General features: G+C 42.1%; 1 protein-coding gene across 1 annotated transcript in view; it reads left to right on the plus strand.

Annotated features, from left to right (window-relative positions):
- Positions 1-19,684, plus strand: part of LOC139569804 (tyrosine-protein phosphatase non-receptor type 13-like) — a 160,744-nt gene that overhangs the window by 35,190 nt on the left and 105,870 nt on the right. The window contains 6 exon segments of the mRNA XM_071391162.1: positions 5,159-5,259; positions 5,414-5,491; positions 5,601-5,708; positions 5,856-5,972; positions 6,124-6,168; positions 6,478-6,659. Coding sequence (XP_071247263.1) covers positions 5,159-5,259; positions 5,414-5,491; positions 5,601-5,708; positions 5,856-5,972; positions 6,124-6,168; positions 6,478-6,659 — 631 coding nt within the window.

A 19,684-nucleotide genomic window follows, 5' to 3' on the forward strand; every position in this document is an offset into this window, starting at 1 on the left:
TCCACTTTGAAAGTTATTTAATTTTTTTGGCTGGCCCATTCTCACACCCTTGGTTGTGTCGCTACAAGTTGTAAATAAAAAGACACAGAAAAACTAGATGTCTAGTATATGGCACCAAAAGCTTATGGAGATCATACACTGACTGTATGGCAGAGGGGCTTATTGGCCTTTTCATAAAAACAGAATGACATTTAAACACACATACACAAACATACACTGAGAGCGAGAGAGAGCAATGCGTAGGAGGATGCTGTGGTGGACTGACCCATTGGTCTAGCTAACGTTAGTTAACTACATGGTTGACACTGCAGCTAGCTAGATAGCTTAGCCAGTTTATTTAGTGACAACCTAATGTGATAGCTAGTTACCCACTGCCACACATATCTGATTAATCTGTGCACGCTTTATGCCAATGACAAGGTGGCTAGTTAGCCAAAAAACAGAGATTATGTGGGAATCTAAAAAATTGATATTAAACTTTTTCTGTCAGAATCTGGGTCAGCCGAAGCTAGTTAACTATCTAGCTAGTTAGCTACCTAGCCATTTAATTTGCACTTGTCCACAAAACACCATTTCAGCAGCAGAATTATATCTTAGAAATAGATTTCTTACTCCAGAAATATATAATAATACAAAGGCAGAAGTGAATTAAAGTCCAATATACCTCTGATCGTGTCTGGCTGAGAACCCAAGAACAAAGTGAAGTGCGCTTCACTTCAAGAGCCTTGGTAGAGATAAAACTGGGTTTGATGGACAACTTGGAGAGCCATTGGACTTAAGAGTTTTTATGAGAAGCTATGTTGAATTTCATTGGTCAAATGTTGTGAATTTCATTGGTCAAGGGGTTGTGAAACGTTCATACAGACATAAAAGGGAACCAATAGTATCGGTTCATGTACAACATTTGGTTAGGTGGTTTTCCTCCGACAGCAACAATATAATAATATACAGTGCCTTCGGAAAGTATTCAGACCCTTTGATGTTTTCCACATTTTGTTACTTTAAAGCCTTATTCTAAAATGTATTAAATAAATACAAATCCTTAGCAATCTAGACAGAATACCCCATAATGACAAAGCAAAAACAGGTTTTAGACATTTTTGCAAATGAATAAAAAATAAAAGACACAAATACCTTATTTACACAAGTATTCAGACCCTTTGCCATGAGACTCAGGTGTATCCTATTTCCATTGATCATCCTTGAGATGTTTCTACAACTTGATTGGATTCCACCTGTGGTAAATTCAATTGATTGGACATGATTTGGAAAGGCACACACCTGTCTATATAAGGTCCCACAGTTGACAGTGCATGTCAGAGCAAAAACCAAGCCATGAGGTTGAAGGAATTGTCCGTAGAGCTCTGAGACAGGATTGTGTCGAGGCACAGATCTGAGGAAGGGTACCAAAACATTTCTGCAGCATTGAACATCCCCAATAACACAGTGGCCTCAATCATTCTTAAATGGAAGAAGTTTTGAACTACCAAGACTCTTCCTAGAGCTGGCCGCCTGGCCAAACTGAGCAATCGGGGGAGAAGGGCCTTGGTCAGGGAGGTGAACAAGAACCCAATTGTCACTCTGACAGAGCTCCAGAGTTCCACTGTGGAGATGGGAGAAACTTCCAGAAGGAAAGCATCTCTGCAGCACTCCACCAATCAGACCTTTATGGTAGAGTGACCAGATGGAAGCCACTCCTCAGTAAAAGGCACGAAAAACCGCTTGGCATTTGCCAAAATGCACATAAAGACTTTCAGACCACGAGAAACAAGATTCTCTGGTCTGATGAATCCAAGATTAAACTCTTTGGCCTGAATGCCAAGCGTCACATCTTGAAGAAACCTGGCACCATCCCTACGGTGGGCATGGAGGTGGCAGCATCATGCTGTGGGGATGTTTTTCAGCGGCAGGGACTGGGAGACTAGTCAGGATCAAGGAAAATATTAACTTAGCAAAGTACAGATATCCTTGATGAAAACCTGCTCCAGAGCGCTCAGGACCTCAGACTGGGGTGAAGGTTCACCTTCCAACATGACAATGACCCTAAGCACACAGCCATGACAACGCAGGAGTGGCTTCAGGACAAGTCTCTGAATGTTCTTGAGTGGCCCAGCCAGATTGAACGTCTCTGGAGAAACCTGAAAATAGCTGTGCGGCAACGCTCCCCGTCCAACCTGACAGAGCTTGAGAGGATCTGCAGAGAAGAATGGGAGAAACTCCCCAAATACAGATGTGCGAAGCTTGAAGCGTGATACCCAAGAAGACTCAATGCTGTAATCACTGCCAACGGTGCTTCAACAAAGTACTGAGTAAAGGGTCTGAATACTTATGTAAATGTGATATTTCAGTTTTATATTTTCAGTAAATTAGCACCAATTTCTAAAAACCTGTTTGGCCTTGTCATTATTATATTGATGAGGAAAAAAATGATTTAATTAGTTTTAGAATAGGGCTGTAACTTAACAAAATGGGAAAAAAACTCAAGGGGTCTGAATACTTTCCGTAGCCATTGTAAATCTTTTGTAACTCAAGTGATTTGGTAAAAAGTAAGTTACTTCCTTCAGAAATTACTTGAAATTACAAGTACAGCCCAAGGAGAGTAACTAGGAAAGGTACTAGTTCCTCCAAAAATGTAAAGGTAAGTAGTGGGCCAGATTCAAACCCATGCCTACTCTGGCACGTGTGCTGTTGTCAGCAGCAGTACCTGCTGGACTACACAGGCACTGAGATTATATGTATATATATAATCTCAGTGCCTGTGTATATATATGCTTGCCCTGAACATATAATAAACCATTGATCTAAAAAAACGGATTTTACATCTACCCCCTGCAAATATTGTACATTTATTATAATCCGCATACAGTGCCTTCAGAAAGTATTCTCACCCCTTGACTTTTTCCACTTTATGTTGTGTTATAGTGGAACTAAAATAGTTTTAAATGTCTTTAAAAACATTTGTAAAACATTTATGAAAAATAAAACACTAATATATCTTGATTAAATAATCATTCAACCCCCTGAGTCAATAGATGTTAGAATAACCTTGGGCAGCGATTACAGCTGTAAGTCTTTCTGGGTAAGTCTCTAAGAGCTTTACACACCTGGATTGTACAATATTTGCACATTATTCTTTTTAATATTCTTCAAGCTCTGTCAAGTTGGTTGTTGATCATTACTAGACAGCTATTTTCAAGTCTTGCTATAGATTTTCAAGCTGATTTAAGTCAACACTGTAACTAGGCCACTCAGGAACATTCAAAGTCATCTTGGTTTTAGGTTATTGTCCTGCTGAAAGGTGAATTTGTCTCCCAGTGTCTGTTGGAAAGCAGACTGAACCAGGGTTTCCTTAATGATTTTTCCAGTGCTTAGCTTTTTTTATCATAACAAGTTCCTTAGCCTTGCTGATGACAAGCATACCCATAACCTGAGCGGCCGTGCTTGAAAATATGAACAGTGGTACTTAGTGATGTGTTGTGTTGGATTTGCCCCAAACATAACGGTTTGTATTCAGGACATAAAGTTAATTTCTTTGCCAATTTTTTGGCAGTTCTACTTTATTGCCTTATTGCAAACGGGATGCATGTTTTGGAATATTTATATTCTGTACACTCTTCTGTCTTTTAAGCTAGTATTGTGGACTAACTACTGCAATACCCTTGTTAAAACCAAGTAGTGAGTTTATTTGTTATAATTAATTGGTATTAGATTTAAAAGGTGATTGAATTGCTCCTAAATTGTAATGTTTATAAATATTTACTTAATGTATAAGTGAAAAGGTTGGTTTATTTTTAAGTTTAAGTTTTGACCAATAAGGTCGCCTGTTAAGCTGTGGCCAATGGGAGTGGACCTGCTTAATTGGAGGCCTGGGAAAAAAGAGAGGGAGAGAGACCTTGAGAAAAGGATGGGTTTTTACATTAGGACCGTTGGTGAGGAAAAATTATAAAGAAGACGACAAAACTAGAACAAAACCCATACCTGCTAAGACATGAAGGGGAATACCGATTTTATTTTATAAGAGAGTTGTTATAATTTTGTTAAGACTTAGTGAAGACTGAAGCTAGCATCTCATCGTGAAGGTATTTGACAGCCTTGAGGTTAGCCTAGCATCGTGTAATACTGAGAGAGAATTGCTTGGGAAAGCTTAAACGACTTCATGTTCCCATGGGATGTCGGTTATGGCTAAGGAGTACTGTCTGCATTGATAGCGGTGCTTGCTGTGGATCTTGTGAGGAAACCTGCAAGGAACTGCCATACTTCGCTAAAGGAATATCTACAAGTAACGTTCGTGAGTAACCACAAGGTGAGGTGCTTCTGGACTTTATGTGTGTCGTAATTTTTTGCACGACTCATTGGGGTTTATTATTATTATTATTTTTTTATGTTGTGCTATGTTAATATGTAATAACACACATATTGAACCGTATGTATGTTGCTTTGGTGGAGTTATTTAATGTTTCAATCTAATTTAATGCATGGGATAGCCTATCCTGATACAATAACAGAAACATATAATAATTTCATCTGAGGTTAATACCAATTGTCATCACCCTAGAAAGTTTACAATAGGAATTCTTATCGGAGATGTCCTTCTCACCTAACATCCCATGCTGTTGAGATACGTTAATAAGTTCATATTGCGAGAGTCATATTCAAGCCCGGTGAGAGGGTTACACTACGATGTTTCCCCCCCTCTTCCCCTTAAAATGCAGGCTGTAACACAACAAAATGTGGAAAAAGTCAAGGCGTGTGAATATTTCTGAAGGCACTGTAAGAATTCATACAAGACTAGCTTACATAGGCTACTTGAACTGACGCTCAGTGGACTTGCAGTCTAAGTGATTGTATAGCATACAAACACCACTTCCAGCTGTCCCGTGCAGTGCTTCTAAATATTAAATATCCTTTCAAATCCTCCTGCTGTAGGATTTTTCCCTCCTGCAACAAAATGGGACATATTAAGATCCGACATCTGTACAACCATTTTTTTATTCGTCCACAAATGCTTACTTACATTGACTTCATCCTTTGATGATGATAATCATTATTCTGACAAACTGTGTGTCGTTGTGTTCTAGTACTCCATAATTATTTCCATCAGATAGATAATTAGTATAATAATAAACTATGTAAACCCATGACTGTGTTTGTGTTCCAGTACTTCAGAGCCCATCCCCAGAATCATCTCCAATGCCTCTCTACAGAAACAGGACTCTGAGGGCTTCTTAGAGGCCCCCTCCACAACCTCCTCCATACGAGGTGAGGACTGAGTACGCTATATCTGAAATATATACTCTCAAGCTGCATATGTTTAACTCTTTGCATTAACTTAATTCCTTCACTCTTATCTTAGCTTATTTTATGAATGCTCTTGGTATTGTGTTTAACCCCTGACCTGTGCGTTGTTTTACAGTAGACACATTAACCAGGGGTTCTCCAGAGAGAGAGATCATCTGTCTGGTCCTACGGAAAGACCCTAAATTGGGCTTTGGTGAGTAGTAGGGTTTTAGGGGTGATTGGGTGGTTTTCTAGATTCTTTTTTAGCCATAGAAATACAATGACTCTGGTACTCTGTCTCTGTGTGTTTCTGTTTTTTTCAGGTTTTGTGATAGTGGGGGAGGACAACACAGGGATCCTGGACCTGGGAATCTTCATAGCCTCCATCGTACCTTACGGACCAGCGGACAGAGACGGCAAAATCAGACCAGGTACTGAACAGGGAGCTAAGTCATCAGGATTCAGACGAGGTTACTCATCAAGTTAACAGACACACACAAACACATCATACTAGTCTTTTCATTTTTCTTTGGTTGATGGTCAGACTGATACTGTGGTTGGATTGATTGATTATGTAGGTGGTCGTCTGATCTCTCTGAATAAGATCAGTCTGCAGGGCGTGACGTTCACCAATGCAGCAGCCATCCTCCAGAGCAGCCCTGATGAGGTGGAGCTCATCGTCTCACAGCCCAAATGTACTTAGCACCTATTACAATAAAATACATCCCCACCCAACTATACGCTACATACTCTCTCATCGCCACAGTTCTCACTCTGTCATACACTCTCTGACAGACCTTGTCTGTCTGTTTCTCCCTCTCTCCCTCTATCCTCTTTCCCATGCAGGTTCTTTGAGGGACAGTAAGAGCTTGCTGCCTCCCAGTACCCGGGGTATGACATTGAAGAATTGACTTAAACACTTTTGTTCTTGGGGAACATAGGTTATGATGTTGGAGAGGGAGTTCAAAAAGCCACCCACCATCTGGTGCTGTATAACCAGTAACAACTTCTATATTGCCCTTTTCAGACTATTGTGTCAAACTGTGCTGGGCTGGACATTTTCTTTTTACATAGTCTTTTTCAGCACTTTTCCAGCAACTGTGGTGGTTGAGTAACCAGGCCAGCTCAGTACTGCTTGGTTTGGCTTGATACGGCTCATTAGTGTGAAAAGCCCTTCTGAGTCCTCTCTCTCCCATGCAGATTCTCTGAGGGACAGTAAGACTTCTCTGGCCCCCAGTACTCAGAGTCTGATGTTGGAGAGGGGCTTTGGGTCCCAGACCACCCTGAATGGGACAGAGGAAGCACTGGCTATGTCTAACAATGCCACATCTAAACATGGCAAGAGACTCCACAACCCTGTGGTCCGGATCCTAGACGCTCAGGTAACACTGCCCACTGGGCACACCGTCAGCACACAGTAATATTTGGTTGAGACATTGATAAATGAGATTTCAACCTTTGTTCACCCACTCAAAAAGACAGCCAACAGTTATTTTTTAATTTCAGTACTATCGAGTTTGAAAACTATACACAACTAATAATCAACTACATTTAAATATTGGAGTGAGGTTAACCTCACTAGGGTATGTGGGACGGTTGCGTCTCACTTCTTCAACAGCCAGTGAAACTGCAGGGCGCCAAATTCAAAACAACAGAAATCCCATAATTTAAATTCCTCAAACATACAAGTATTTTACACCATTTTAAAGATACACTTGTTGTAAATCCAGCCAAAGTGTCCGATTTCAAAAAGGTTTTACGATGAAAGCACACCAAACGATTATGGTAGGTTAGAGCCAAGTCACAGAAAAAGACAGACATTTTTCCAGCCAAAGAGAGGAGTAACAAAAAGCAGAAATAGAGATAAAATTAATCACTAACCTTTGATGATCTTCATCAGATGACACTCATAGGACTTCATGTTACACAGTACATGTATGTTTTGTTCGGTAAAGTTCATATTTATATCCAAAAATCTGAGTTTAGGCGGGACGCTACTGTCTCACTTGGCAAAAAGACAGAGAAAATGCAGAGCGCCAAATTCATATTAATTACTATAAAAATCAAACTTTCATTAACTTCTTGACGCTAGGAGGCAGAATTTTTATGTTTGGAAAAATAACGTTCCCAATGTAAACAGCCTATTTCTCAGGCCCAGATGCTAGAATATGCATATAATTGACAGATTAGGATAGAAAACACTCTAAAGTTTCCAAAACTGTCAAAATATTGTCTGCGTATAACAGAACTGATTTTGCAGGAGAAAACCTGAGGAAATCCAACCCGGAAGTACCTCTTATTTGGAAAAATCCCTGTTCCATAGCCTCCCTTTGCTGGATTTAAAGGGATATCAACCAGATTCCTTTTCCTATGGCTTCCTCAGGGTGTGAACAGTCTTTAGACATAGTTTCAAGCTTTTATTCTGAAAAAATGAGCGAGATTTATCAAATCCAGTGTCCTTGATTAGTTCTTGTGTGCGAAAAATGTAGCTCAACATTTTATTTCTGTCTTCTATTGAATAGTTTACCGTCCGGTTGAAATATAATAGATTATTTATGTTAAAAACAACCTGAGGATTGATTATAAAAAACGTTTGACATGTTTCTACGAACTTTACGGATACTATTTGGAATTTTTGTCTGCCTTCATGACCGGCACGAGCCTGTGGATTAACTGAACATAACGAGCAAACCAAATGGAGGTTTTTGGATATAAAAATAATCTTTATCGAACATAAGGAACATTTATTGTGTAACTGGGAGTCTCGTGAGTGCAAACATCCGAAGATCATCAAAGGTAAGCAATTCATTTTATTGCTTTTCTGACTTTCGTGACCAATCTACATTGCTGCTAGCTGTTCGTAATGTTTTGTCTAGTGATCGATAAACTCACACAAACGCTTGGATTGCTTTCGCTGTAAAGCATATTTTCAAAATCTGACACGACAGGTGGATTAACAACAAGCTAAGCTGTGTTTTGGTATTTGGCACTTGTGATTTCACGAATATAAATATTTTTAGCAATTTTTTATTGAATTTTGCGCTCTGCAATTCAGCAGTTGTTGATGACAATTATCCCGCTAAAGGGATCCGTGCGCCAAAAGGTTAAATCACACATGATAGATACCAAATTCAAGCTACACTGGTTGTGAATCCAGACAACATGTCAGAATTCAAATAGGCCTTTCGGCGAAAGCAAACGATGCTATTATCTGAGGATAGCACCATTGTAAACAGAGAGAGAGAAGCATATTTCAACCCTGCAGGCGCGACACAAAACGTGGAAATAGAAATATAATTCATGCCTTACCTTTGACGAGCTTCTGTTGTTGGCCCTCCAATATGTCCCATAAACATCACAAATGGTCCTTTTGTTCGACTAATTCCGTCGATATACAGTGGGAAGAACAAGTATTTGATACACTGCCGATTTTGCAGGTTTTCCTACTTACAAAGCATGTAGAGGTCTGTCATTTTTATCATAGGTACACTTCAACTGTGAGAGACGGAATCTAAAAAAAAAATCCAGAAAATCACATTGTATGATTTTTAAATAATTAATTTGCATTTTATTGCATGACATAAGTATTTGATCACCTACCAACCAGTAAGAATTCCGGCTCTCACAGACCTGTTAGTTTTTCTTTAAGAAGCCCTCCTGTTCTCCACTCATTACCTGTATTAACTGCACCTGTTTGAACTCGTTACCTGTATAAAAGACACCTGTCCACACACTCAATCAAACAGATTCCAACCTCTCCACAATGGCCAAGACCAGAGAGCTGTGTAAGGACATCAGGGATAAAATTGTAGACCTGCACAAGGCTGGGATGGGCTACAGGACAATAGGCAAGCAGCTTGGTGAGAAGAAAAACAACTGTTGGCGCAATTATTAGAAAATGGAAGAAGTTCAAGATGACGGTCAATCACCCTCGGTCTGGGGCTCCATGCAAGATTTCACCTCGTGGGGCATCAATGATCATGAGGAAGGTGAGGGATCAGCCCAGAACTACACGGCAGGACCTGGTCAATGACCTGAAGAGAGCTGGGACCACAGTCTCAAAGAAAACCATTAGTAACACACTACGCCGTCATGGATTAAAATCCTGCAGCGCACGCAAGGTCCCCCTGCTTAAGCCAGTGCATGTCCAGGCCCGTCTGAAGTTTGCCAATGACCATCTGGATGATCCAGAGGAGGAATGGGAGAAGGTCATGTGGTCTGATGAGACAAAAATAGAGCTTTTTGGTCTAACTCCACTCGCCGTGTTTGGAGGAAGAAGAAGGATGAGTACAACCCCAAGAACACCATCCCAACCGTGAAGCATGGAGGTGGAAACATCATTCTTTGGGGATGCTTTTCTGCAAAGGGGACAGGACGACTGCACCGTATTGAGGGGAGGATGGATGGGGCCATGTATCGCGAGATCTTGGCCAACAACCTCCTTCCCTCAGTAAGAGCATTGAAGATGGGTCGTGGCTGGGTCTTCCAGCATGACAACGACACGAAGCACACAGCCATGGCAACTAAGGAGTGGCTCCGTAAGAAGCATCTCAAGGTCCTGGAGTGGCCTAGCCAGTCTCCAGACCTGAACCCAATAGAAAATCTTTGGAGGGAGCTGAAAGTCCGTATTGCCCAGCGACAGCCCCGAAACCTGAAGGATCTGGAGAAGATCTGTAGGGAGGAGTGGGCCAAAATCCCTGCTGCAGTGTGTGCAAACCTAGTCAAGAACTACAGGAAACGTATGATCTCTGTAATTGCAAACAAAGGTTTCTGTACCAAATATGAAGTTCTGGCTTTTCTGATGTATCAAATACTTATGTCATGCAATAAAATGCAAATTAATTACTTAAAAATTATACAATGTGATTTTCTGGATTTTTGTTTTAGATTCCGTCTCTCACAGTTGAAGTGTACCTATGATAAAAATTACAGACCTCTACATGCTTTGTAAGTAGGAAAACCTGCAAAATCGGCAGTGTATCAAATACTTGTTCTCCCCACTGTATATCCTAAATGTCCATTTATTTGGCGCGTTTGATCCAGAAAAACACCAGTTCCTATATATCGGGGTTTCGCCTGCTAAATATGTTCTGTTATACTCACAGACATGATTCAAACAGTTTTAGAAACTTCAGAGTGTTTTCTATCCAAATCTACTAATAATATGCATATCTTATCTTCTGGGGATGAGTAGCTGGCAGTTTAATTTGGGCATGCTTTTCATCCAAAATTCCGAATGCTGCCCCCTACCCAAGAGAAGTTAAGAAAACATTGGGATCTGATTTGACCAAAACACACCATGAATTCAACAAGGATTACCATCAATCCATGAAGTTTGTTGATTAGTTGTTTAGAAGTAGTTGCCATTTTGTGAAGTAGGCTTGTTTACTTTAAATAAGGATAATTTCCTGAGCTAAGAATAGGAAAACAAACTGTATCAAGCAGGACCTTTCTGATGTTGCACATTCTTGAAAAGCATGCTAATGTATAATACATTTTGCACCAAGAGTAGAATTGTATCTTCTAGACTTAGGGTCTATGCTACTGTTGGCTATTGTCATTCTGTGACAATTAGAGCAGTAACTTGGAAGAGCATTGTGTAAACCTTTGTCTATGTAAAAACTGTTATGCAAAGTAAATAAAACGGTCAACATTTTATTACACTTGAAAAGAAAATGCTATGCACCATAAAATACTGTAGATGTACAAGCCATAAAAAAATTATTAAAAAAAAGCCCCCAAAAGTTATTTCTGGCACAGGCTTCTGGAAACACAAATGAGAAGTTCAATAAACCAGTAAAAGTCACTGTCGGAAAAGGCTTTAATGCTTTTAATTTCTTAAGTACTATTTTATCTCCTTAGTCATTGGTCCTCCCACTGCCCCTCTTGCAATCAGGTGCATGTTTCAGGCAGGTTGACATCGCCTGTAGTATTTCTGCCTATGTAGCCTTTGATTCGCAAATACTCACACAAAACAAATGATTAGCTAGAGAAGGTATTCAAATGTCATGTAAAATGTCATAATTTGGTCTCCACTGTACCTATAATTATGCTGCAAAGGTTGGAGACCTCAAAGACCCTTTTGTTTCCTTTCATATTCATCGTTGACATGAGGCCGTTTGTCAAGGTTCTGTATAGAACACAAAATATGTACTTTACAACCAACATGCCAATTTCAATCAAATTTGTTTATAAAGCCCTTTTTATATCAACTCATACCAATGAAACATTTAATTTCTCACCATGTATTTTCGAAAATCATTCTCCATTAGCTGCTCTTCCATCTTTAGTAAATATTCCTTTGGCTCTTTCAGGTTAAAGACAAATTCCTCAACCTGACTCGGGCTACTGGCCTTTACAAGATGTTGCATCATCTTTCAACTGAACAAGAACAGGCAAACATTCAGATATTATGCTGGGGATAATTTTGATGCAGAACATAAGATGGCAACAGTATTAGAAAAAAGTTTCAAAAAGATATCTTCAGGAACGAGTGAGCTACATGACATTGAGCATGTAGTCACCCAGGTGTCCCACACAAGTTGCCCAAATGTACCCAAGTGGCCAAATTGGTACAGTGATACATTTTGAAGTAAATGACTATATACAAAATACTAAAATGCTATTCTAACACACACCCCAAAATAATAATAATAATAATAATAATATGAAAATTTGATTTAAAAAAAAATCAATCAATCAAGTTTATTTGATATAGCCCTTCGTACATCAGCTAATATCTCGAAGTGCTGTACAGAAACCCAGCCTAAAACCCCAAACAGCAAGCAATGCAGGTGTAGAAGCACGGTGGCTAGGAAAAACTCCCTAGAAAGGCCAAAACCTAGGAAGAAACCTAGAGAGGAACCAGGCTATGAGGGGTGGCCAGTCCTCTTCTGGGTGTGCCGGGTGGAGATTATAACAGAACATGGCCAAGATGTTCAAAATGTTCATAAATGACAAGCATGGTCAAATAATAATCAGGAATAAATGTCAGTTGGCTTTTCATAGCCGATAATTAAGAGTTGAAAACAGCAGGTCTGGGACAGGTAGGGGTTCCATAACCGCAGGCAGAACAGTTGAAACTGGGACAGCAGCAAGGCCAGGTGGACTGGGGACAGCAAGGAGTCATCATGCCCGGTAGTCCTGATGTATGGTCCTAGGGCTCAGTTCCTCCGAGAGAGAGAAAGAAAGAGAGAAGGAGAGAATTAGAGAGAGCATACTTAAATTCACATGGATAAGACAGGAGAAGTACTCCAGATATAACCAACTGGCCCTAGCCCCCCGACACAAACTACTGCAGCATAAATACTGGAGGCTGAGACAGGAGGGGTCAGGAGACACTGTGGCCCCATCCGATGATACCCCCGGACAGGGCCAAACAGGAAGGATATAACCCCACCCACTTTGCCAAAGCACAGCCCCCGCACCACTAGAGGGATATCTTCAACCACCAACTTACAATCCTGAGACAAGGCCGAGTATAGCCCACAAAGATCTCCACCACAGCACAAACCAAGGGGGGGCGCCAACCCAGACAGGAAGATCACGTCAGTAACTCAACCCACTCAAGTGACGCACCCCTCCTAGGGACGGCATGAAAGAGCACCAGTAAGCCAGTGACTCAGCCCCTGTAATAGGGTTAGAGGTAGAGAATCCCAGTGGAGGGGAACCGGCCAGGCAGAGACAGCAAGGGCGGTTCGTTGCTCCAGAGCCTTTCCGTTCACCTTCACACTCCTGGGCCAGACTACACTCAATCATATGACCTACTGAAGAGATAAGTCTTCAGTAAAGACTTAAAGGTTGAGACCGAGTCTGCGTCTCTCACATGGGTAGGCAGACCATTCCATAAAAATGGAGATCTATAGGAGAAAGCCCTGCCTCCAGCTGTTTGCTTAGAAATTCTAGGGACAATTAGGAGGCCTGAGTCTTGTGACCGTAGGTGTAGGTATGTACGGCAGGACCAACTCTGAAAGATAGGTAGGAGCAAGCCCATGTAACGCTTTATAGGTTAACAGTAAAACCTTGAAATCAGCCCTTGCCTTAACAGGAAGCCAGTGTAGGGAAGCTAGCACTGGAGTAATATGATCAAATTTCTTGGTTCTAGTCAGTGCTAAATACGGCTGCTGGAATCCTAACTGAAGTTTATTTAGTGCTTTATCCGGGTAGCCGGAAAGTAGAGCATTGCAGTAGTCTAACCTAGAAGTAACAAATGCATGGATTAATTTTTCTGCATCATTTTTGGACAGAAAATTTCGGATTTTTGCAATGTTACGTAGATGGAAAAAAGCTGTCCTTGAAACAGTCTTGATATGTTCGTCAAAAGAGAGATCAGGGTCAAGAGTAACGCCGAGGTCCTTCACAGTTTTATTTGAGACGACTTTACAACCATCAAGATTAATTGTCAGATTTAACAGAAGATCTCTTTGTTTCTTGGGACCTAGAACAAGCATCTCTGTTTTGTCCGAGTTTAAAAGTAGAACGTTTTCAGCCATCCACTTCCTTATGTCTGAAACACAGGCTTCTAGCGAGGGCAATTTTGGGGCTTCACCATGTTTCATTGAAATGTACAGCTGTGTGTCATCCGCATAGCAGTGAAAGTTAACATTATGTTTTCGAATAACATCCCCAAGAGGTAAAATATATAGTGAAAACAATAGTGGTCCTAAAACGGAACCTTGAGGAACACCGAAATGTACAGTTGATTTGTCAGAGGACCAACCATTCACAGAGACAAACTGATATCTTTCCGACAGATAAGATCTAAACCAGGCCAGAACTTGTCCGTGTAGACCAATTTGGGTTTCCAGTCTCTCCAAAAGAATGTGGTGATCGATGGTGGCAGCACTAAGGTCTAGTAGCACGAGGACAGATGCAGAGCCTCGGTCTGACGCCATTAAAAGGTCATTTACCACCTTCACAAGTGCAGTCTCAGTGCTATGATGGGGTCTAAAACCAGACTGAAGCATTTCGTATACATTGTTTGTCTTCAGGAAGGCAGTGAGTTGCTGCGCAACAGCTTTTTCTAAAATTTTTGAGAGGAATGGAAGATTCGATATAGGCCGATAGTTTTTTATATTTTCCGGGTCAAGGTTTGGCTTTTTCAAGAGAGGCTTTATTACTGCCACTTTTAGTGAGTTTGGTACACATCCGGTGGATAGAGAGCCGTTTATTATGTTCAACATAGGAGGGCCAAGCACAGGAAGCAGCTCTTTCAGTAGTTTAGTAGGAATAGGATCCAGTATGCAGCTTGAAGGTTTAGAGGCCATGATTATTTTCATCATTGTGTCAAGAGATATAGTACTAAAACACTTAAGTGTCTCTCCCGATCCCAGGCCCTGGCAGAGCTGTGCAGATCCAGGACAGCGAAGCCCTGGAGGAATACGCAGATTTAAAGAGGAGTCCGTAATTTGCTTTCTAATGATCATGATCTTTTCCTCAAAGAAGTTCATGAATTTATTACTGCTGAAGTGAAAGTATCAATTTTTTGGGGGGGATTGTTCTTATTTTCCTCAATTAAGTTGGAAAAGTAGGATGATCGAGCAGCAGTGAGGGCTCTTCGATACTGCACGGTACTGTCTTTCCAAGCTAGTCGGAAGACTTCCAGTTTGGTGTGGCGCCATTTCCGTTCCAATTTTCTGGAAGCTTGCTTCAGAGCTCGGGTATTTTCTGTATACCAGGGAGCTAGTTTCTTATGACAAATGTTTTTCGTTTTTAGGGGGGCAACTGCATCTAGGGTATTGCGCAAGGTTAAATTGAGTTCCTCAGTTAGGTGGTTAACTGATTTTTGTCCTCTGACGTCCTTGGGTAGGCAGAAGGAGTCTGGAAGGGCATCAAGGAATTTTTGTGTTGTCTGAGAATTTATGCAGATTATTTGTTGCGATTTCAAACGTAATAAAATGGTGATCCGATAGTCCAGGATTATGAGGAAAAACATTAAGATCTACAACATTTATTCCATGGGACAAAACTAGGTCCAGAGTATGACTGTGGCAGTGAGTAGGTCCAGAGACATGTTGGACAAAACCCACTGAGTCGATGATGGCTCCGAAAGCCTTTTGGAGTGGGTCTGTGGACTTTTCCATATGAATATTAAAATCACCAAAAATTAGAATATTTTCTGCTATGACTACAAGGTCCGATAGGAATTCAGGGAACTCAGAGAGGAACGCTGTATATGGCCCAGGAGGCCTGTAAACAGTAGCTATAAAAAGTGATTGAGTAGGCTGCATAGATTTCATGACTAGAAGCTCAAAAGACGAAAACGTCATTTTTTTTTTTGTAAATTGAAATTTGCTATCGTAAATGTTAGCAACACCTCCGCCTTTGCGGGATGCACGGGGGATATGGTCACTAGTGTAACCAGGAGGTGAGGCCTCATTTAACACAGTAAATTCATCAGGCTTAAGCCATGTTTCAGTCAGGCCAATCACAGCAAGATTGTGATCAGTGATTAGTTCATTGACTATAACTGCCTTTGAAGTGAGGGATCTAACATTAAGTAACCCTATTTTGAGATGTGAGGTATCACGATCTCTTTCAATAATGGCAGGAATGGAGGAGGTCTTTATCCTAATGAGATTGCTAAGGCGACCACCGCCATGTTTAGTTTTGCCCAACCTAGGTCGAGGCACAGACACAGTCTCAATGGGGATGGCTGAGCTGACTACACTGACTATGCTAGTGGCAGACTCCACTAAGCTGGCAGGTTGGCTAACAGCCTGCTGCCTGGCCTGCACCCTATTTCATTGTGGAGTTAGAGCCCTGTCTATGTTGGTAGATAAGATGAGAGCACCCCTCCAGCTAGGATTAACGCCAGCAGCATACCACCCTGCATACCACTGCTGGCTTGCTTCTGAAGCTAAGCAGGGTTGGTCCTGGTCAGTCCCTGGATGGGAGACCAGGTGCTGCTGGAAGAGGTGTTGGAGGGCCAGTAGGAGGCACTCTTTCCTCTGGTCTAAACAAAGATCCCAATGCCCCAGGGCAGTGTTTGGGGACACTGCTCTGTGTAGGGTGCCGTCTTTCGGATGGGACGTTAAACGGGTGTCCTGACTCTCTGAGGTCATTAAAAATCCCATGGCACTTATCGTAAGAGTAGGGGTGTTAACCCCGGTGTCCTGGCTAAATTCCCAATCTGGCCCTCAACCATCATGGTCACCTAATAATCCCCAGTTTACAATTGGCTCATTCATCCCCCTCCTCTCCCCTGTAACTATTCCCCAGGTCGTTGCTGCAAATGAGAACGTGTTCTCAGTCAACTTACCTGGTAAAATAACGGTAAAATAAATAAATAAAATAAATAGGATGGAGTCCGTCACTCCTCAGCAGGTCAGGCTTGGTCCTGTTTGTGGGTGAGTCCCAGAAAGAGGGCCAATTATCTACAAATTCTATCTTTTGGGAGGGGCAGAAAACAGTTTTCAACCAGCGATTGAGTTGTGAGACTCTGCTGTAGAGCTCGTCACTCCCCCTAACTGGGAGGGGGCCAGAGACAATTACTCGATGCCGACACATCTTTCTAGCTGATTTACACGCTGAAGCTATGTTGCGCTTGGTGACCTCTGACTGTTTCATCCTAACATCGTTGGTGCCGACGTGGATAACAATATCTCTATACTCTCTACACTCGCCAGTTTTAGCTTTAGCCAGCACCATCTTCAGATTAGCCTTAACGTCGGTAGCCCTGCCCCCTGGTAAACAGTGTATGATCGCTGGGTGATTCGTTTTAAGTCTAATACTGCGGGTAATGGAGTCGCCAATGACTAGGGTTTTCAATTTGTCAGAGCTAATGGTGGGAGCCTTCGGCGTCTCAGACCCCGTAACGGGAGGAGTAGAGACAAGAGAAAACTCGGCCTCAGACTCCGACTCGCTACTTAATGGGGAAAACCGGTTGAAAGTTTCTGTCGGCTGAATGAGCGACACCAGTTGAGCATTCCTACAGCATTTCCCTCCAGAAGCCATGAGAAAGTTGTCCGGCTGCGGGGACTGTGCGGGGGGATTTATACTAACGTTAGTATCTGTACTTACTGGTGGCACAGACGCTGTTTCTTCCTTTCCTACACTGAAATTACCCTTGCCTAACGATTGCGTCTGAAGCTGGGCTTGTAGCACAGCTATCCTCGCCGTAAGGCGATCGTTCTCCTGTATATTATGAGTACAGCGACTGCAATTAAAAGACATCATGTTAATGTTACTACTTAGCTTCGGCTGTTGAAAGTGCTGACGAACCATGTCCAGATAAAGCGTCCGGAGTGAAAAAGTTGAATGAGGGAAAAAAGTTGTGATGGAAAAACTAAAAATATAAACGGTAATTAAAAAGTAAAAAGAAAAAAACGTAAAGTTGTCAGCTAGCAAAGTAAGGTTGGCAACAAAACGCACAGCAACAAAACGCACAGCAACACGTCTGCAAATTCAAGAGGAAGTTGAATAACAAGGTTAACTATTTACACACATTCAATGTATAATATACAATATTGTGAAGACCCTCAGTCCTCTACATAATATTGTTCTGCTGATGCCATGCCCAATAGCAGTCTCTTTCTGCTGTAAAGCAGAGGGTTACTGAACAGGTGGTGCAGGTGATGGGGCATTTCCTGTGACAAAGCACACATCGACGCCTCCCCACTGTGCCCTTTTTGCCCTGAGGCACATTCATGCCTGCAAAGATGAATCTGGGCAGGTGAACAGCACTGGTTGGAGCAGAAGGGGCAGAGGTAGAGGGAACAGAGGTAGAGGGGACAGAAAGTGCTGCAGTAGACTTTCTGTAGCAAGCAAGCTCCTGGATGAGCAGCTCTCGGAAGGCTAGCTGTGAGATGTGGGGCTGTCCACAGCTCTTAGCCATTTCCTTCTGGAGGATGAAGGAATTCACCACAGCAATGTCAATGAAGTGATAGAAAAATGTCGTGTACCATTTCATTGTCTTGTGGAGGACATTGTAGTAGCCAATCAGTGCATCTGACAGGTCCACACCTCCCATGCTCTTGTAGTCCTTGATAGCTAAAGGAATGGGGACATTTTTGGTGGTCCATGCCCCGGCACCGTCTTTCACACGCATGATGACATGATCCCCACTGAAGGACTTGTGGATAGTGGAGCACATGACCACCTCTCTGGTATCCATCCACTTCACAAACAGCAGGCCGTCTTGGCGAATCCATCTCATGGTCCCCCGCTCAGCACGCTTAGGCATGTCGTTCACCTTTGTCTTCGGAAAGCCCACTCTGTTGGTCCGAATGGTGCCACAAGCCCACACCTCCAGCGTCCTCAGGTCTGCAAACAGGGTAGGGCTAGTGTAGAAGTTATCCACAAAAAGTTTGTAGCCCTTCCCTAGCAGCTGAAAATCTAATAACTGCATAACGGAATCATAACTGAGTCCCTTACCGGTCGCAAAACTGCTCTTCCCCTCATAGACAAAAAAATTGCATGTGTATGCACACACAGAATCAGCCAAAACAAACAGCTTGTAACCCCACTTAGTTGGTTTGTTACGCATGTATTGTTTTAGGCCAATTCTGGCCTTTGAGGCTACCATCCTCTCATCGATGGACAGGTTCTGGGCAGGCTGAAAATAAGTCTTGCATGCCTCAACGATGCTGGGGTAGAGGTTTTATTTTGCAAACCATGCTGTGCCTCAATTCTTCTCGTTGTCCTCATTAACTTCTGGGTCACTGATGTGAAGTGCCCGTGAGATTGTCAGAAACCTTTTGCAAGACATGACAGTGGAGGGGAAAGGCAGTTGATAGAGGGGAGCAGTTTTCCAGTAGTCTTTCAGGGTTTTGAGCTTCACAAGACCATTGACAGTTAAACATTAAATGACCATTGACAGGAAACAAAAGATCTGACATGGAAATGGGCTTCCATCCCTCTTTCTTGCCTGCCTGCTTCTTAGCACCATACTTATTAGTGTTCAACACCAGGGAATCAACAACAGATGAGGTGAAAAACAGCTGAAAAAGTTGCATGGGGCTGTACTTGGATGTCATATCCAGCTGAGGGCCTGATGGCCTCTTTGGTCTGAATAATGGAGGTGGAGGCGCCACATCCTCCTCCAGCACAGAGTGCCAATGACCCTCCTCTCTGATTGCAGGTGTATCTCTTCCCCATCTCCGCTTTTTTGTCACAGACTTCACACCTGGCAGGGCGGGGGTAGATGTGGAGCCGGAGACAGCAGGGGTCCGGCTAGATGAACAAGCTCCCCTGGGGGATGGGCAACTTGGTAGTGGGGGCTCCCAATCAGAATCGGAGGGACTGTGAAATAAAGACACAGACACACAGATTATATATAGAGTAGTGAAACAAAATCATTTTGGGGATCTGTGGTTCTATTCCATATTTAGATCAAATAAATGTAAAAAATCACATATATATAGAGTAGGGAAACTCAATCATTTTGGTATTATTTTCAAACAACGGC

Source organism: Salvelinus alpinus, chromosome 3 (genome assembly GCF_045679555.1).
Source record: "Salvelinus alpinus chromosome 3, SLU_Salpinus.1, whole genome shotgun sequence".
Classification (NCBI taxonomy): Eukaryota; Metazoa; Chordata; class Actinopteri; order Salmoniformes; family Salmonidae; genus Salvelinus; species Salvelinus alpinus.